The 17,700-nt window shown below is 44.4% G+C and overlaps 1 protein-coding gene across 1 annotated transcript in view; it reads left to right on the forward strand.

The window, feature by feature from the left end:
• Positions 1–481: 481 nt before the first annotated feature.
• LOC126544823 (poly [ADP-ribose] polymerase 2-like) overlaps positions 482–17,700 on the forward strand; it is a 50,028-nt gene continuing 32,809 nt past the window's right edge. Inside the window, exons 1-11 of the mRNA XM_050192313.3 lie at positions 482–623; positions 706–872; positions 1,013–1,139; positions 1,362–1,507; positions 7,240–7,582; positions 7,684–7,789; positions 7,854–7,937; positions 8,019–8,103; positions 8,198–8,336; positions 8,433–8,499; positions 9,798–9,935. Of these exons, the coding sequence (XP_050048270.1) occupies positions 1,093–1,139; positions 1,362–1,507; positions 7,240–7,582; positions 7,684–7,789; positions 7,854–7,937; positions 8,019–8,103; positions 8,198–8,336; positions 8,433–8,499; positions 9,798–9,935 (1,155 nt within the window). The 5' untranslated portion in view covers positions 482–623; positions 706–872; positions 1,013–1,092. The remainder of the gene's footprint in view (positions 624–705; positions 873–1,012; positions 1,140–1,361; positions 1,508–7,239; positions 7,583–7,683; positions 7,790–7,853; positions 7,938–8,018; positions 8,104–8,197; positions 8,337–8,432; positions 8,500–9,797; positions 9,936–17,700) is intronic.

The raw sequence follows: 17,700 nt of genomic DNA on the forward strand, positions 1-17,700 counted from the left end.
AACGTTTTTTTCAGAAATCAGACTCGAGAAGAGACTCAGATACACACGAGAGATACATGCTGCTTGAGGAATAAGAAAAATATTTGTTCTCCAAAGCACAGTAAAATGAAAGCCGACACTGCGGCCGCTATGCACGCGCAATCACCGAGCGTCATAAAAAAAAAAATTGAAATAAAGAAAAGAAAGAAAGGCATCTGTCCTAAGGCATAGATGCATGTCATATGTAACTATAAACGCCGTTTCAGCGGTCTGAACGGATATGATAGCGTGCGAAGTAGTACGAATGACTCTTCCGAGAAATATCGCCAGCAGTTTTCAACGGCGCGACCTTAATGCGGTCCAATCCACTTCGATCGCAGCGCCGCCACAGTTTTTTTCGTCGTCGCACGCGTCACTGCCACGATGGAAGCGTGGTTACAGTGTAGCGTGGTGACGGCAAAGCATGCAAAGCATGCGCCACCCCGTGCGCCACCCCATAGAGTTTTATAGTGAGGAACACGGAGCTATGACGGGGGCGGAGCTTCTGCACATGTGTTACCGCGCCAAGTAGTACGCCAGCGTTTGACAGCCGGTGCGACGGTTACGCGTTTGCCCAGACGCGGAAGGGAAAAGCCGCAAAATAAGTAAAGTTTTACATTCACTTGTGTGTTTTGCCTTATTTGAGTGCTGCTAACAAAGTGTTTATGATTTCTTTTCGGTCCCCAGCTTAAACTAACATGGATGAAAACGCGGGACTCTTTACAGAAGCGCTCTCACTTGTGCGCGCTTTGCCTCCGTAGAAAAAGCGCTCACACTGTTCAGACGAACGTCTGAGTCTGAGGCTCTGATAACGCGCGAAACTTGCAAAACATCTAACGATGGCGCGTAAAAATGTGAGTACATGACGCCAAATGTGTCTGAATGCGAACTAAAATACGTAACTAGAGTGTAAGCAAGCAAAGTAAATTACTTTATCGCCATCCTCGCGTGTGCCAACTTGTATTTTCTGCCTTCTGGCGTTCGTCTTTTATAGTGAGGCGTGAAGTGTCGTCGGCACCGTCTTTGTTCAAGTTTGCTCAACTGGTTGTCGTGTTCGATCGTCGTGGTTGCACAATGCCGAAGCGTCGTTCAGAAGCTGGACCGACGCACCACACTCCACAGTAAGCTCTCAGTTTTGCTTAGTGTGATTGCTGTTTTCCATGTGCGCTGGCTCGGTATTTGCCTGGAACGCTTTTAGTGCATACGCCGTACCACTGACTAATCTTGTCCTGTTCGGTAAATGCTGAGTGTCGCTTCCTCTGCCTAAACGAAGTTTTCGTGATTTAAGTATGAACATATAATTACGGAGCTGTCGTATAATACCTTGTTTTTCCATCATGCAGGAAGTTGCAGGAGGTTATTACAATAAACTCTGATTCAGAACGTGACAGCGATGACGATCTGCCACCGGTGCACGTTGTCAGTGACAGCGACGACGAGTTTCCTATTTTCCATTCCGATGGACGCCTCGAACGCCGAAAAAGATCTGGTAATCATACCTGCCGATAATCTTACTTTCTCGAACGCTAGTACTGCCGATTCATGGCTGATCCCCCAAATGAGTTGCACCATTGCATTAATGATGATGATCTGGGGTTTTAATGGCGCAGCAGCCGTGCAGGCTATAATGCGCCACGCACATGTTTTTCGAATTGGTAATGACTACAGTGACGGGGCCCGGCACTTTAACATCTACGCTGCAGTGACGGGGCCCGACTGCATTGAAGCTTCACTCCGTTATGCTCCATTTGGTTGTACAAAAGCGGGCATTAAGAATCATGACTCACTTAAAAACCGATACACCCAGCAGGTTACTGTTTAATCAACTTAACATATTGCCATCGATCTTATGCGTGAGCATAAAACAGCTAGCCACGTAAACAGTGTTGTGAAACGTAATCGTGCTTTCCCTGTGTCCATATTTTTTTCATCATCACCTGCTACCAGAAGTACTGCCACTGGAAATTTCAACCTGGCTCCTGAACATAATGTGTATATGGCACAAGACTACTTGAATGTGTTGGAGTTAAGACATGGAACAACATACCCTCCATAATAAGAAACACAAAATTTCGGCCAAGCGCCATTTATTAGCTATAAACCACTGATCTTGTGCCTGTATTCTTGCTTGGGGTTCTGTTGTTTGTGGTTTGATAATTTATGTAACTGGTAATAATTTCTATGCATGCCGTAAATTTATTTTCTGTTTTTAACATGCTAATGTGTTGCATTCATCCCCTGTATTGATCCCCCTATGCTTGTACCGAATGTCTATTATATTTCACATATCCGGACCCATCCTCTAGCCTGCGGCTATTGGGTCCAACAGTCTTTTGCAAATGTACTGCAACACCTATGATGGTAATAATAAAGAGAGAAAAAAAGTTCACTAGAATGGAAAGGGAACTGTAAAAAGCACATTAAAAAAAGGCATGGCATATGTTCATGCTTGTGTAGCACCAGACAATGAATATTGTACTGGATTAATAGAAAGAAGCAGCTGGTAATTGCTCGCTTAGAAGACCGACAAACATACAGCGCGATGCAACTTGAGAAATAATTACATTGAAGCTTCCAAGACTTCAGCAAAAAAGAAAAAAAAAAAAGACTGAATCGTCGCGACGGCACATCACAAGTTGCCGTAGACGTCGAAGCCTAGCTATAACGAAATTATTTTTGAACAGCTCGTATAGTACCCATGTAACAATGATTGCTTGCGTACGGTCAAATGCTCATATACTGCGGCATAAAGCTCACGGCACGGTGCGAAAACGCTCTCACAGCGAAAGCGAAACATTGTGCGCCGACATGCATGCAGACGCGCAGTCGGTCACCGCAAACCCGTGCGATCGCTGCATTGAAGCTTCATTCTGATTTGCTCCATTTGGTTACACAGATAGCTCACTATAAGGACATATTTCACAGTTTTCTCTCAGCTATTGCCTACCTTTCATGCAAGAAACCGATTTGGGGGAATCGATTGCGGCGACCGCGCGCAGTGTCCCAGCTTACTGCACGTAGTAGGTAAAGAGATAGTGTCTGTAAACCATTCTGTGCTTTATGTTTGTCCACGATTATTTTAAAGGTAGAATACTTCTGCCATTTCGAAAGTACTTGCAAAAGTGTCTACGAGGGCTCCCGCATAGTATCCTTATTTAGCGCCGATAGCCAAACCTATGAGGGGTGCGTCGCGTTATCCCTCAGACTACGCAAGAGAGGCGCTTCCGACAGAGGGTGACTCTGTAAGCCCTCGCCCCCCGTAGTTGTGTGAAACTATGCTCGCCTCCAATACCGACATCGTTATAGTGACGGCCCAGTCACTGTAGTCACTACCTTTCGAATGAGCTTATTTGTTCAAATGTGGTAAAATGGTGTAGATGGCCAAGTAAAAATATAAGAACATGAAATGTGCTACAGTTCTTGTAGGGTTCCTGTGGCTTTTAAATAGTTAAAGGTATCTTCATATGGCACAAATGGTTCATCGTTCAATATGAGCATGGGATGAAAAGGGATTCATTTTTTGTAAAAAATTTTAAAATATCTTTGTGTGGCAGGGCAGAGGAAACTGGATTTATTAGTTTTCCACTCGCCAGGCGCACGCAGAGGGAGCAGCAAGCAATGGCCAGCGTCTCAATTTTCGAGTAGACAACGTGTATTCGCACTCCCCATGCACTCTTACTGCATATCCCGGAGGCACGTCAACTGTCCCGGACTCGTTAATTCCTTTACCGTACATTCCAAATTTATGGATGAAAAATGATTCTCTCTCGATTCCAATACACTGCGTGCACGGGTGTGTTGGAAACCAGACTCCAAGAGCACGACGTTCACACATTCAAAGGAGTGATCTGGCAGCGGAACGTGCCTGGAGAAGGGTAAATTCTGGAAACTTTTCACATGCTCGCGGTGATTGTTTAACCGCAGGCAAAAAGGGGTCTCTGTTTGTCCAATATATTCCTGCTTACACACCTCGCATCGAATTTTGTACACGACGTTACTGGAATCACAGTCAAGATTTTTGTTAATTTTATATACAAAGGACGAGTTCGATGCCTCAGCTGTGTCTGTTGTTGTCATGTGATGACAAACCTTGCAACGAAGCTTCCCACATGGGCGACAACCCTTGGGTGCATCGGGCATCTGTGTCCTCGCCCTGACTAACAAATCCCTTAAATTTTTGTTTCTTCTATATGCCACATGAGGCGGCCGCTTGAAGATAGTAGCAAGTCGGATGCTCTGTTTCATGATGTTAAAATGTTGGTTGAGAATGGCATTGACCTGTGGAGCACTGGTAGTGTATTGCTCACCCTTTCTCCCATTACATGTACTCAATCTAAGCTGTTCAATGGCATTGTCGACTATTTGTGGAGGATATTTTTGGCCTACAAGAGCGGATTTCAGTTCCTCTGTGTGTCTCTCAAATTGTGCAGATTCAGAACAGATTCTCCTGTATCTGTGGACTTGGAAGTAGGGGATGCTTGTTTTGCAGTGTTTTGCAGTGATTGGGTGGCTATTATAGAAATGCAGATATTGCCGATGATTTGTTGGCTTTTTGTATAGGGACGTGGAAGTGTGACTGCCACTCAGTGACAAAGTGACATCGAGGAAGTGAATACTATCTTGGGAGAAGTTGTGCATAAAGCAAATTGACTGGCGCAGAGAATTCAAATTGGAAATGAAGTGCAAGAGACATTGTTCACTGTCGGCCTACACAAGGAAAATGTCATCCAGGAATCTCTTGTAAAATATTGGTTTTATGGCCGAATTTGTGAGGAAGGGGATTTCTAACGATGCCATAAATATATTTGCGTAATTTGGCACCATCTTTGTTCCGATGGCGGTTCTGCTGATTTGCAGATAATGCTTGTTATTGAACTCTAAGTGATTATATTTCAGTACTAAATTCAGAAGAGTCTCAACTGTATCTTTCTCTAATTGGCTGGAACCAGCGTAGGCTGAAACTATAAAATCTATGCCCTCAGCGTGGGGTATGCTGGTGTACAAAGATGCAACATCCATAGTGATTAAGTAGCCTCCCGCCGGTACTACCAGGTTTGATACCTTCCGAAGGAAGTGATTTGTGTCTTTAATGTACGAGGGGAATGAAGATGGAATTTCCTTAATGAGAATGTCAATAAAGCTGAATATTTTCTCAATTACTGTTCCATTGCTGGAAACGATAGGCTGGCCGAGATTGTTTATTTTGTGAATTTTTAGTAAGAGTTGTCCAGTTGATGAAAACCTTCGGCTATGTAAACAGTCTGGTCAAGTACCACCCCTGCACTACCTTTGTCCGCTGGCCTAATGACAATTGTTTGATCGTCATGCAAGGCTCGCAGCGCTTCCTCGTCCTCTTTTGAAAGGTTGCTGCAGATGGTACGATGCCTCTCATACTCTTTTCTAATGTCTTGTTGAATCGCGCAAATGTACATGTCCAGATATTTATTGTGTGCCTCACCAGGTGTCCATGATTTATCGGAGAGTCCATCTAGCTGATCACAACTCCCCTCTGCAGTGGTACGATCATAGAAGTACTCCCTTGGGTGTAAATTTCTCGCGAAATCATTGAAATCTTGGAACACTTGAAACTCTGTTCATCCTTCCGGATGCCGGACAAAAGGTTTGACCTTTTGAAAGGAGATTTCGTTGTGCTCTGGACAATGGGCTACTCGACAAGTCAATGACATTTGAGGCATTGCCCATTGTCTTGTGCTTTTTTTTTTGCTAGTTACTTCAGGACAATCGGTTGGTTCGGATTCAAGATTATGACTTTGAGAATCGCTTCTCAGGGTCGTTGGGACATTGTCACGCTTGCGTTTCTTTCTTTGTTGTTCTTGGATGCTGCCATTTTTCATTCCCTTGTATTTTACCAGTTCCTGTGCTTCTAATTCTGTGAGCTTTGATTGACCTAACAGCAGCTGCTCCTCATTTTTAAGCTGCGATGCTCTACGCACTGTTGCGATTGTCCAGAGCGTCCCAAGTTCCGTAAGGTCAATCTCACCGTTGACTGCCACTATTGCGTAGTCGGGGATCCGTGCGGCCAACGAAGTTTCCATTGGTGGTGCCGTGCCAGGTGCCGGGAGAAAAGGTTCTGAACAACGTTTTAAGAGAATTAAGAAAAAGCAATATGTTCAAAAAGGTTACATGATTGAGAATACAAAATGGCTCCAACTATTGGAGCATACTATGGTAGTGTCTTAGCATGTCCGAGTCACACTGTTTCTGAGCGTCCCCTCTCAGCCATCTGGATCCGCTTTTTATGCCTGCATCGTCATTGTTCCTGGTTTGCACCAATCCGGCGTCAGGAGACCAATCCCGGCGTCGGTGAGCTGGTTGCCCCTTTCGGTGCGCCCGGTCAGAAATGTACGCCCCTCCCTGAGTGTCAAGAAGGCAGGAGTAACGCACGCTGACTCCGATCCCCGGTGTGGTCGTGCCAATTTGGGCTATTAACAGGCGTGCAAAGTCGTAGCCTTGCACCGACCTTCACTCCGGCACGGACAGGCCAATTTGGGCTGCTGGCGGGTGTGACGAATGGAGGCGTGACGACTGCATTTAGCAGGTGTAGCTTCTTCCCCGATCTGTAGCATCAGATCTACTATATGACCCCCAACATTAAAAAATTATTTTTTAAGAAAAGTATCAGTGTACATTTAAGTAAACACGGTACTTCTGTTTTCAAGAAATTGTTTTCAGTTTCCTTATACTAAATTTGTGTACATTTGCTCAAATTCAGTATTTTCTGTGCTATGTACAATATACACGCTTTTGTTCTGTACAACCCTTCTCACATAATTTTATAAACCCTGGAAACTACTAGGTATATGTATAAATAAATAAGTTTTCACAATAAACGCATTATGTTGGAGTATTTTACAATGCCTTATATGAACAGCACAAAAATGCAGGTGAAGGCAGGCAACACAGGTGGTGACTAACAAAACAACCATTTTGTTGCAAAGACTCACATTGGTACACTGCAATATGTAGGTGACATCAGTCTAAGTGTTCTCTGCACATTTTCTGGCTTTGATAATTCACTCCTGTGCTTTTTCTGTGGTGTAGTGTATTTGCGTTTTTGCAACAAAACGCAGTTTGTTAATGATGGTTTTTTGCAATGTATGCTTTTTTGCTCTTTCACGTTTCTATGTTTATGCAGTGCTGAAAACCAGCTGGTTAATCTTCCTCCTGTGTTCTTCTCTATTTTATTTTATATCTGAGCAGGCAAGAAAAGAACTGCAAAGGAAGAGACCACTTGCCAGAAAACAGCCGCAGGAACCAGTGCACCAGTTCGAAAACAACTTCCCTCTGTGGATCCACTGTGTGCAGAACAATTGGTTGCGCCAACCATCTATGGTGACTGTGGGGTCTTCTATAATGTTGTACTGAACCAGTCATGCCTCCAAATGAATCGGAACAAATTTTATAATATGCAGCTGGTAGAGGATGTGTACAACGACTATTACTACGTATGGTTTCGCTGGGGCCGTGTTGGAGAAAAGGGAGCATCAAAATTGGTCTGCTGTGAGAATGACATCCTGAAAGCAAAGTTGCTGTTTGAAGAAAAGTTAGTGGCTTTTCGTATTTAATTCACTGTTTGGATGAGAACTTTATGTGAAATTTTTGTAATTTGTAGCAATGACAACATAATGTTCTTTCTAAATTTAGATTCCACTTGAAAACTGGCAACGAGTGGCCAGTATGGGCCACTAAAATGAAATTCACAAAACACAAGGGGAAGTACGACATGCTCAAAATGGACTACAGTCATCCTGTAAGTACATTTGTGTCGCAGCTGGAAGGTCGAAGATTTACACTGAAAAAACTTGCATTTTAAGGAGTCCCATGGAGACCATATTGACAGTCTTGTTGCGGATATTTCCAAGAATATTGAAAAAAGCAAGCTCGCACCCAGCTTGCAGGTTGGGTGACCATTTTAATCTATGCTTATTATTCCAATCACAAGCAGGTACAGCTGGCTTACTGTGTTATAAATTTTTCAGAAACTCGTGCATCTCATATGCGATGTGAAGACAATGAAACAAACTCTTATTGACCTGAAGTTTGATGTGGTAAAAATGCCCCTAGGTAAGTCCTATGTCCATGTTTGCTAAAGGCACACGAGGTATGTGTTTTTACAACCTCTAGTGCATTGGTTTGCTTCGTATGTGTTGTGTTACAGGCAGGCTCACGAAGGAGCAGATTCAAGCAGGCTATGAGGCACTTCACAAAGTTGAAGATTGCATTAACAAGAAGTGCCCTAAAAGTCAACTCATGGACGCCTGTAGCGAATTCTACACCTGTGTTCCTCATTCATTTACGTATGTGTGGTTATTTCAGTTGAAAGTGAACCCAGAGGAGTGATAAAAGTCACAGTTGTAATAATGCATGTTATAATAAGAGTCTGCTTTTTCCAGGCGAAGGCAAAGGCCTGAGATGATTTGTACAAATGAACATGTGCAAGAGAAAATGATACTGCTGGAGGTAGGTGCACAAGACAAATAGTGGCTAATGCTCAGTTCCAGTCGGATGCTATAGTACACCTTCACAAAGTGGACAGTTGCAATGGCACTACTAGTGTTCTAATTGTTGAGTGGCTACTCTTTCATTACCACTTCAGCCAGGTGTGAGCAGATGCAGAGGTGTATTACACAGTGACCACTCGCACATTATTGCACAGTGTTAGTGAAGTGTCCTCGTGCATAAATCGGTAAAATTGTCACTTTGTCATATCAGAATTTCGTTATATTGAAATTCTACCTTTTTTTTTTGCATAACAGTAAACCCTCAACTCCAAATCCAGTATCTCAAAATATTGGTCAAGTCGAAATTTTTTTCCAGCTGTGGTTTCAACCCGTGTGTTTTTCACCTCTTATCTCGACTTTGGAAATACTATCAGGATAGAGGCAACGGAGCAGCATTGGCAGTATCACTTGCAATTACTTTTTACCTGGCTGCAGCTCACTAGCCAAGCCAGATGCCAAGCCATGCTCCCCGCTCATCGTTCTCCCTTCTCATCTGTCACAGCTCTCGTGCACTTGCATGGCTGCTCGCATGCACTTTTTGTGGCCTCAAGGGGCAGGGGTGAGCTGGGAGTCTGTTGATGTGGATTCCTTTAGTAATGGTTTGTACAGTGACCTGTGTTTTTTAGTCTAATAACTCGAAAGATTTTGTTTATTGCTTCCATTTTTCACTGAAATTTTGCAACAAGATGACATTTTTCGTCTGCATTGTTCAATGAAGCAATTCATTTTTGCTTGTCTAGTTCACCAAAGTGTTGGGGAAAGGGGAACCTACATCCTGTGTGCACTTTGCCATCACGAAAGCAAGCTTTTGAAGATATGTGAACTGGTTTCGCTGCCTGTTGGGTACTAAATGTCGAGACGAACAAGGCAAACAATGATGGCCCCTTGCGCCAAAAAAACACCATGCATCATCGTCATCATCATCATCAAACAATGATGGAAGTGTTTTATTGAATGATGCAGATGAAAAAAAGCAATCATGTTGTGAAATTCGAGTGGGAACAAAGCAGAAGTATGTGCCAAGTCTTTTTTTTTCTTTTTTTAAGTTGAAATAAAAATGCAGGTCACTGTACATTCACTATGGGCAGGTTCTAGTATTGCTTTAACCCAGGAAAACAAAAGTTAAAATTCTTACAGTAAAGTTGTTTCACTGAAAATTAGTGTTGGCTGGAAGCGTATATGCCTGAACTTGGCTTTTATGGAGGACTTATCTACTGTGATTAAAAGATTAAACTTATGCTAGGATACATATTTCAGGCTTTGGAGGGTATCCAGACATCCTTGGAACTTCTAAAGAAGGAACTTCTGACTGGGAATCTGAGCCCCATCGACCGTCTTTACAGATCACTCAACTGTGAATTGACTGAATTGGACTCCACAGAAACTGATTACAAGGTATTTTATGGTGAAAAAGTTCTTGCTGTGTGCTCTCTTGCGAAATAATGTGCCACTATTATTTATGCCATGCATGCAAAGCACCTCAGTTTGAGTTGCAAGAACTATTGCTGTAAATGTCAGGCAACATTATACAGCAGTTTAGGTTCAAGCTGTTAGATTCTGCCTGTTGAAAAACCTGTAACACATTTCTTGTATACTCATCGTTGTTGAGAACGGACATCAGCAGAAGAGAGCAAAAATTTCAAATGTTTCTCTGAGCTTTGTTGCGTCCACTAATGTATGACTCTATGTCTTGATTGAGAAAACTTGCATTTCAGGTGTGGAAGCAAAGTGTACCATTTCAAATATACTGCACCAATGTCTAGGGATTAGGTTGACAGAAACAACTAAAAAGAAAGTTCATATTTTTAAAACAATGGTGTTGCCAGTGCAGACGCCCATACATCTATTTTTCTGCATCTTCTGAATCCACTTTACACGTGACTGCACATGTCTTTTTGAGAGTGCCTCAATATGTACACAGTGCATTTTAAGCATGATTGTACCATGCTTGCGATTCTGAAGCGTTGCCATGCTATGTGCACTTGTAGATGTGACACACCAAGCGGTCATATGGGATCTTGCAGCGGTTTACAGCTCTAATTTCAAATGATGCCTTCCATGTGCTTCAGTATATTAATTTGTGCTGCTAAGCCACTATAAGCGCTGGTGTTGCAGTTCGTGCATAGAAAGTTGGATCATGTGACATCGCTTCTCCACAGCGACAGCGGGCGCGGTGATTTTATCCTGCATTTTAGGAAGCTTGTGTTACAGTTAAACCTTGATATAATGACTTCAGTACAACAAAGTTCTCAATATAATGAAGCAATTAACTTTTTATAGCTTCTTATCCATAGATTTAAAACCTCAGTAAAATGAAGTGTGCTTATATACGATTTTAATGTAACAAAATTTCACTGCTGCCACGAAGAAATACCGAGACAAAAATGAAAACTTCCACATATGCAGATGGTCAAATAGTGGATTACAAACAGCTGCTTGCGAACGCACCTCTGAAATCGCTTGTTGCACAACCGAGAGGGACTGCCGAAGTGTAGTAGCGTCATGGTTGATATAAACTGCAAGTGCGATAAGATACTCTACTGCCTTGTATGCTGTGTGATTTGGATGTGAGTGAAAGCATGCGAGGGTGAGCCACTAATGATAGTGACTTGAGAGCTGTCTTCCTGCGAGAGCAAGGGGAAAGGGGGGTAGGGGAGCAAGTTTGCGATAACGCAATTAAGCACACGCAAGGGGAAGGGGGGAGCAGGTTGGTGTGGCATCTTATTTTCTAGCACGGTTATGGCTACACATAGCTGTCAGCACGGCTGAGCGCAATGCAGCTTACGCGCCGTTTTGGAGGTTATCTGTCATGCGTGTAAAGAATATGCGTACTGAGACGGCAGTGGTATCATCTGTACTGTCTTGCTGCGTGCTTAATGCTGAATTTTACGTAATCTCGAGTTTCGAAGATGCACTGAAGCGTCTTTTCACTGCTGCTGCGAAGAAATACCGAGACAACAAATGGAAACTTCCACAGACGCAGATAGTCAAATAGTTGAATTGCATGTGGCTGCTTGTGAACGAACCTTTCAAATTGTGTGCGCAACCGAGAGCGACCACCGAAGTGGAGCAGTATCATGTTCAGTATGCACTCCAAGTGCGATGAAATGCTATTGCGCCTTGTGCGCTGTATGCTTAGGGTGCGAGTGAAAGTGGCAAACAGGGAGGGAGAGGCAAGTTGGCATACGTCTCCTTTTCTAGCTTAGTCGTGGCCAAACCCATGGCTATCAGTGTGGCTGAGTGTATACGCAGCCCACACATCCTGATCTAGACGCAATCTTCCACGTATGGAAAGTCTGAGCTGGGCGAGCTTACATGGCATGGCATTGTGCGCTGTTTTACCATACAGTTAGTGCTAGAGGTTGTAGTTGCGTCTTGGGTTGCGGATACACATTGAAGCGACAGGCAGACAAAACATTCGCTCCCCACTGCCGGCGCTTTTCATGGTGGTGTCGTCCCACTGTGGGCGACACTATCAGCTGCGGTGGCAGGGTAGACACAAAAGCGTGGCTGGCATATCTTCGTATCACCGATGTAAAAATATTGTCGACACGGCATGAAACCATATCCTTTGTCACTGACTCAAGTTCAACAAAATACTGTTTTTTGCTCCTTCAAGCTTGCTTTTTCCAGTTGCCTGATAATTCCGAATATTTTGCAGCCTCTTCCATGTAAGAAATATCCATCAGCAGCTGTACTTATTTGCATAAAAGATTATATTTCAGTATAATGAAGTAAATTGCCGATTTTACTGGCTTTGTCATATTAAGGTTTAACTTTACTGACTGCCATATTAGAACCGAAAAAAAGTTGCTTGGGGCCTTCTGCATGCTCTTCAGTATGCTTATCGAAGAATATATTCAGCCGAAGCTGAGATTTTTTTTTGGTCAGATTGCTTACTTAAAAAGTAGCCACAAGATGTCTATGCAAATGTAAATAGACCTTTCTCTGACATGCAAGTGCTACCAACGGCCGCACAAGCATTTATGGAAAATGTGTGTATATTGCAGAGATGGATGCTGCACTTTCTCTTTTTTTCCTGCACTGTACGAGCACTAATAACTGAAGCAAACTTGGCAGGGTGGCGCATGTTACTGCCTGATTCAAACAAGAACTTCTTTTTTGTCTAGATGCAATAGCTTCTCACCTCTCTGGCATCCTAAACATGATTGGGCAATGTGCAGTTTGAATGCTATGCTCAATGCATGCTCCACCTTGTTTATTACTGAACTTTTTACTAGCGGACATTAAGTCACTTCAGTGCGAGGTAGAGGAGTTTGCTGTACAGTTTCTTGCAGAATATTTTAAAGGTGAATAAAAACAATTTAATTCACTCTGTGTTTGTTATGCAGTAATGTAAAGCACTGAATTTCATAATTATGTCAAGCACCACATCCGAGAGTGACAATCTAAAATGTTTCAGTGTGTTCCGTGAAGTTGTGCGAGTGCTCCGATGAAGCGTATTGCTTAGCTGTGATTCATGGTTTAATATCTGAACCAGGCTGCGTAAAGCACATGCACAAAAATTTAAGGAAATAATCCTACTAACTGTTGATATTGTACCGCTGATTAGAATCAATATAGAAACAATTTTCATCGCGAAGCAGCAACCTGCTTCATTTGTAACCAGTGTGGTCAGATAAGAACGCAAGTGTGAGCTTCTTCCTAGATTCGGTGGGTTGTGGAAACTTAATATTGGGAGTTCTAGGCCATAAACGAGATCATTGTGCAATGTTTTCTCATAAAAGAGACAGGAGCATAAGTGGAAATTTTTTTCTGGTTTTTACCTAGAAATAAAAATACATGTAGCACCCACCCAGATAGCCACAAACATCCAGTAGATGTGCCGGATTGATCAAAACACCCAGCAAAAAAGGGTACGTCCTATGGACATCCTTTAAATGCACATAAATCTAAGGAACGTAAATGGCATCAAAGTTTTGAATGTCCATTGAACATCCATTTAGTTCATTCATCAGACGTACAGCGCACCGGACGAAATGTTGGATGTCCATAGAATGTCTCTAAAACAGTACATCAGGCCTACATTGCACCTCCATAAAGTTTGTAGTTTAAAGGGACACTAAAGGTTACCAGAAACTCAAGTGGTAGAGCAATGTTCTAGAACGTCTAAGGTGTCAATATAATCGCGAACAGAGCTTTAGTAACTGAGAAATTGAGGTAAATGCATGACACAATTTGAGACCCCCCAGCGACATTTCGGTACTAGCCCGATGACGAAAGCATTCCTCATAATTTGTGTTACTAATACTCAACTACTCGTATTAAAAATATCATGTCATTCGATTATAAGACGAAAAAAAATGCTTCTTGTCTACGTCTATTCGATTCTAAGAAAAAATAACATTTTGACGTTACCCTTCAGTAATATGGGTGTTCGAAAGGTTTCGTTTTCGCTCGACTCTGCGCCGCGCACGCTTTGGAGTTTCAGTAGTTTGGTTATCGCGTCATGCTGTGAGGGTTCTGCTGGCTCGCGAAACTTTCATTTGGAACAAGCAGCGAGAATGCCACGTCCATGTGATGTCATGGGAAGCCCTCGTTGCTTTCCCGCTCCGCAGAGCCGGTGTCGAGGCCGCCGTCGTAGTACGCAACGACGCCGGCAGCGCGAGCCCTCAGCAGCACGTCACGCTCGTCAGTGCTCAAATCGCTGAAGTTGAGCCCACCATCGCGAGCCTATCTGTCGGTGTCAGGGTCCATTGCTACGAGCATCGAAGTTTGCGTCATAGAATGAAGTACCAGCTTATGGGCGTCTTGCGCTGGAGTTTGAGGTATAGTAGCGGCGCCTGGTGGCGGTGCGGGAAACGACATCTGGGTCGTACCAGCTTGGGTCGTATTGAGCCCTGGCTGTGGCGAAGCACGTTTCTAGGCCGAGTTTTGCGTCGATTCGCACTTTTTTATGCCCTGTTGCGAGTGCGAAAAGGCTCGTCACTTCTCGCAGACCACGCCGACCATGCTGCGAGCTCGCCGCAGCCTATAGTTTAATGAAAACGGACTCTCCGTGTGCCGTGGGACGTAATGCTGGGAGCAGAAGGAATCGGTGATGCCGATCCGGAGAGACCTAGCCCAGCCTCGAAAAGGCGTCACCGTCATTACTTCTGCGTCTTGGGCTGCCATGAACAAGAAGGCCTGAATCCCAACATCAGATTCTACCGTTTTCCTTCAAGCCCTCACGTAGTGGCGCGTCGGGCGCGCTGAGTAAGCGAAACTTCGTGCCATGCTGACTGCTGCGCCTGTCTTGAAGCTTGCTTGATTATCTGCGTTCGAAATTTAGGTCTTTTGCACCTACAGTCCCGACAGCAGACCGACATAGCAGCAGGCATGGCTGGTAATTCACGATTCGGGACCCGGCCACAGCGACAATTAACAATTCGACCGATGCGAAGTGGTGAAGTATGTGCAAATGAGCACAAATGGTCGGGCTCATTCGATGACAATTCACTACTCCACTACGAGCAGCACAGGTTAAGAGAGTTAAATGCGCTCATCCTTGATCTCAAGCTAGCACATTGACACAGTGCAGCAAGGCAGTATTGATTGCAGCACATTGATGTTCGAGCGCTGTCATTAAAAGTTACATCAAGCGAGCAGCGCACAAGCTCGCACTACAGCACGACTCGCACGTACGTGTGAGCTCATATCCATTGCATCAGTTTAGCGGCATGCAGTCAACAAAGATTGCAGGAGGCCCGCCGTTTGGCGGCATGTTGAAAGACCGCTGCCGTCGCGGCGCGTACGATCGTGCGCTCGAGCAGTTCGTACATCGCGGCGCGTACCGTCGTGTGCTCGAGCAGTTCCGTACGCATGATGTCTGCTTATCGCTGCTGTGGATTCATTTATAGCACGCATTTCCTCGCGTTTGTGCACCTGAATCTAGCAGCTAGCGTGCAAACCTTACCTGTAGTTCCACTTCGTACGCGACTCGCTTCACTTGCGATTGACACCGTGCTAAAACTTCGCCGCCTAATTCTTGAACGGCGTACACGTATTCGGCACTGCATAATTTCTTGCCTTTACGCAGCGTGCCACCCCTGAAAAAATCTTCGGCGCCCGATATACGCAGCAGGCCGTGCTACAACACAACCGAAAGTGGCGGGTCCATATTGTAAACGTGCTTTCCAAAGCAGACGACCGAGCTTGGTACGACCCATTTTAGGACAGAGGGCGCTTTTTAGCACCTTTCTCGCAGCGCCCCCTGGGCAATTCAAGAGCCCCATGGTCGCGCGTTTCTCCTTCCGCTAGCCACCATACTCCCGCTTTCGCTCTGCTGTCGGCTCTGTCTTGGCTCTGTTTCTGGCCGCGCGTTTGCGTTTTGCGCAGAAAAGCCGTAGCGCCGTCTGCGGACGCCGTTCTACTCACCGATGGCGCAACGTCACTATGAGACCATGATGTCAGTACTCCTCGATCGGAGGGCGGGCGATTTGAACTGCGCTAGAGGTACGCGGACGCTTCAGAACGCATTTTCTCTTAAAATAAATCTCTCCTTGGCACGAAACAAGCGTTTCGAGGTTTCTGGGATGGTATTTCAACAGTCCACGTTGACTTAATAGTAACCTTTAGTGTCCCTTTAAGCGTGCATTGTAGGCCCTCCAAAGCTTTCGCATTGTATACGCCCTTCTATGATGATATGGACGATGCTATGCAGTTGGTGCATATAGTTCGTGCGATTGTATTACGCTGTATCATCAGTTCACATGTAATGGATGTCCATATGACGTCCCATTCTTTTGCTGGACGTCGATCGATCTGTTTTACTTCATAAAATCAATGTTGGCGCATGAAATGTAGTTTTTTCAGTAGAACAAAATGCACAAACAGTGGGCGAAGCGAAAGAAGAATGTACATGGCATCCAAAACTTTCGTGTTGCAGATTCTGAGTTTTTGTAGACTTCTTTGTTTCCAACTTTGGAAAAGTAATCGGAAAACAAGGTACCGTAAAACCTCGTTCATTCGGATTTCACAAGATTGGAAAATATGTCCGAATTAACCGAATGTAGAATTAACGAGGTTTCGACAGTAATAACTAAAAAAATGCCTAAAACATCAACATACCTTCATGAAATAACTGGTTATTGTTGCTTGTTGCGAGCGAGAAATTTGCACGGAAAGCACAATTTTTCAGAGTTGTTGTAGGTGGTGCAGTCTGCGCAGACTGTTCGGAGAAACAACACAGATGTCCTCCAGAACTTTAAGGGCATCATTGGCCTCTTTAGCAGTGCAGCGCAGCACTTCACACGCATCCATGACGGGCGCATTTTCGCTATCAGAGTCGGGCTGTTCGTCGCCTAGTACATCCAGTATCTCATCGTCGTTGAGGCAACCGGCAGCGGCAGCGTCACTATCAATGTGGATGTATTCGTCCAGCGGGACGTTCGGAGGCAGAAGTCTGTCGAAGCGACTGTCATCTTCCTCGGCGTTTTGGTTAACATCCGCATCCCCGGCTTCCAAAGAATCACCATCACGGACAAAGCCACTGTGTCAGAAGCAGTTCGCAATTACTGCAGGCGGCGCGTTGCTCCGCACATGCGCCACCGTATGCACTGCACTGAGCAGAGTTACATTATATTTTTTCTTTGCCTCCATACAGAGCAACATGCGCTCAAGCACTTGTTTTCTGTATCGGCCTTTCACATACTGAATAATTCCCTGATCCAGAGGCTGCAGGGAAGCCGTTGTGTTAGGCGGAAAAAAAAGCAGCTATATGTTTGTCAGCCCCGATACATTATTGTGCGCACTGCAGTTATCTAGAACAATTAGCACGCTGCGCGATTTTGCACAAAAGCGGTGGTCCTGTTCATGCAGCCAGGCCTGAAATATCGCTGAGGTCATCCACGCCTTTCGATTCGAGCGATAGTCTACGGGAAGTTTCTTTATGCTTTTGAAGCATCTCGGCTTTTCTGCTTTGCCGATTATCAATAGTGGTAGCTGCCCTGTGCCAGTCATGTTGGCAGCCAGCAAAACTGTTATTCTGTCCTTGCGTCGTTTACTGCCAACGCAACGATCCCCCTTAAATGTGATGGTTTTATCCGGCAGGGCTTTGTAGAAGAGGGCTGTCTCATCTGCGTTAAAAATGTCACAGGCATCATAATTAGCTTGGCGTGCAGGTAATCCGACCCTAAAATCTTCGACAACGCCTTCATTC

The sequence above is a fragment of the Dermacentor andersoni genome, chromosome 1, assembly GCF_023375885.2.
Source record: "Dermacentor andersoni chromosome 1, qqDerAnde1_hic_scaffold, whole genome shotgun sequence".
NCBI lineage: Eukaryota > Metazoa > Arthropoda > Arachnida > Ixodida > Ixodidae > Dermacentor > Dermacentor andersoni.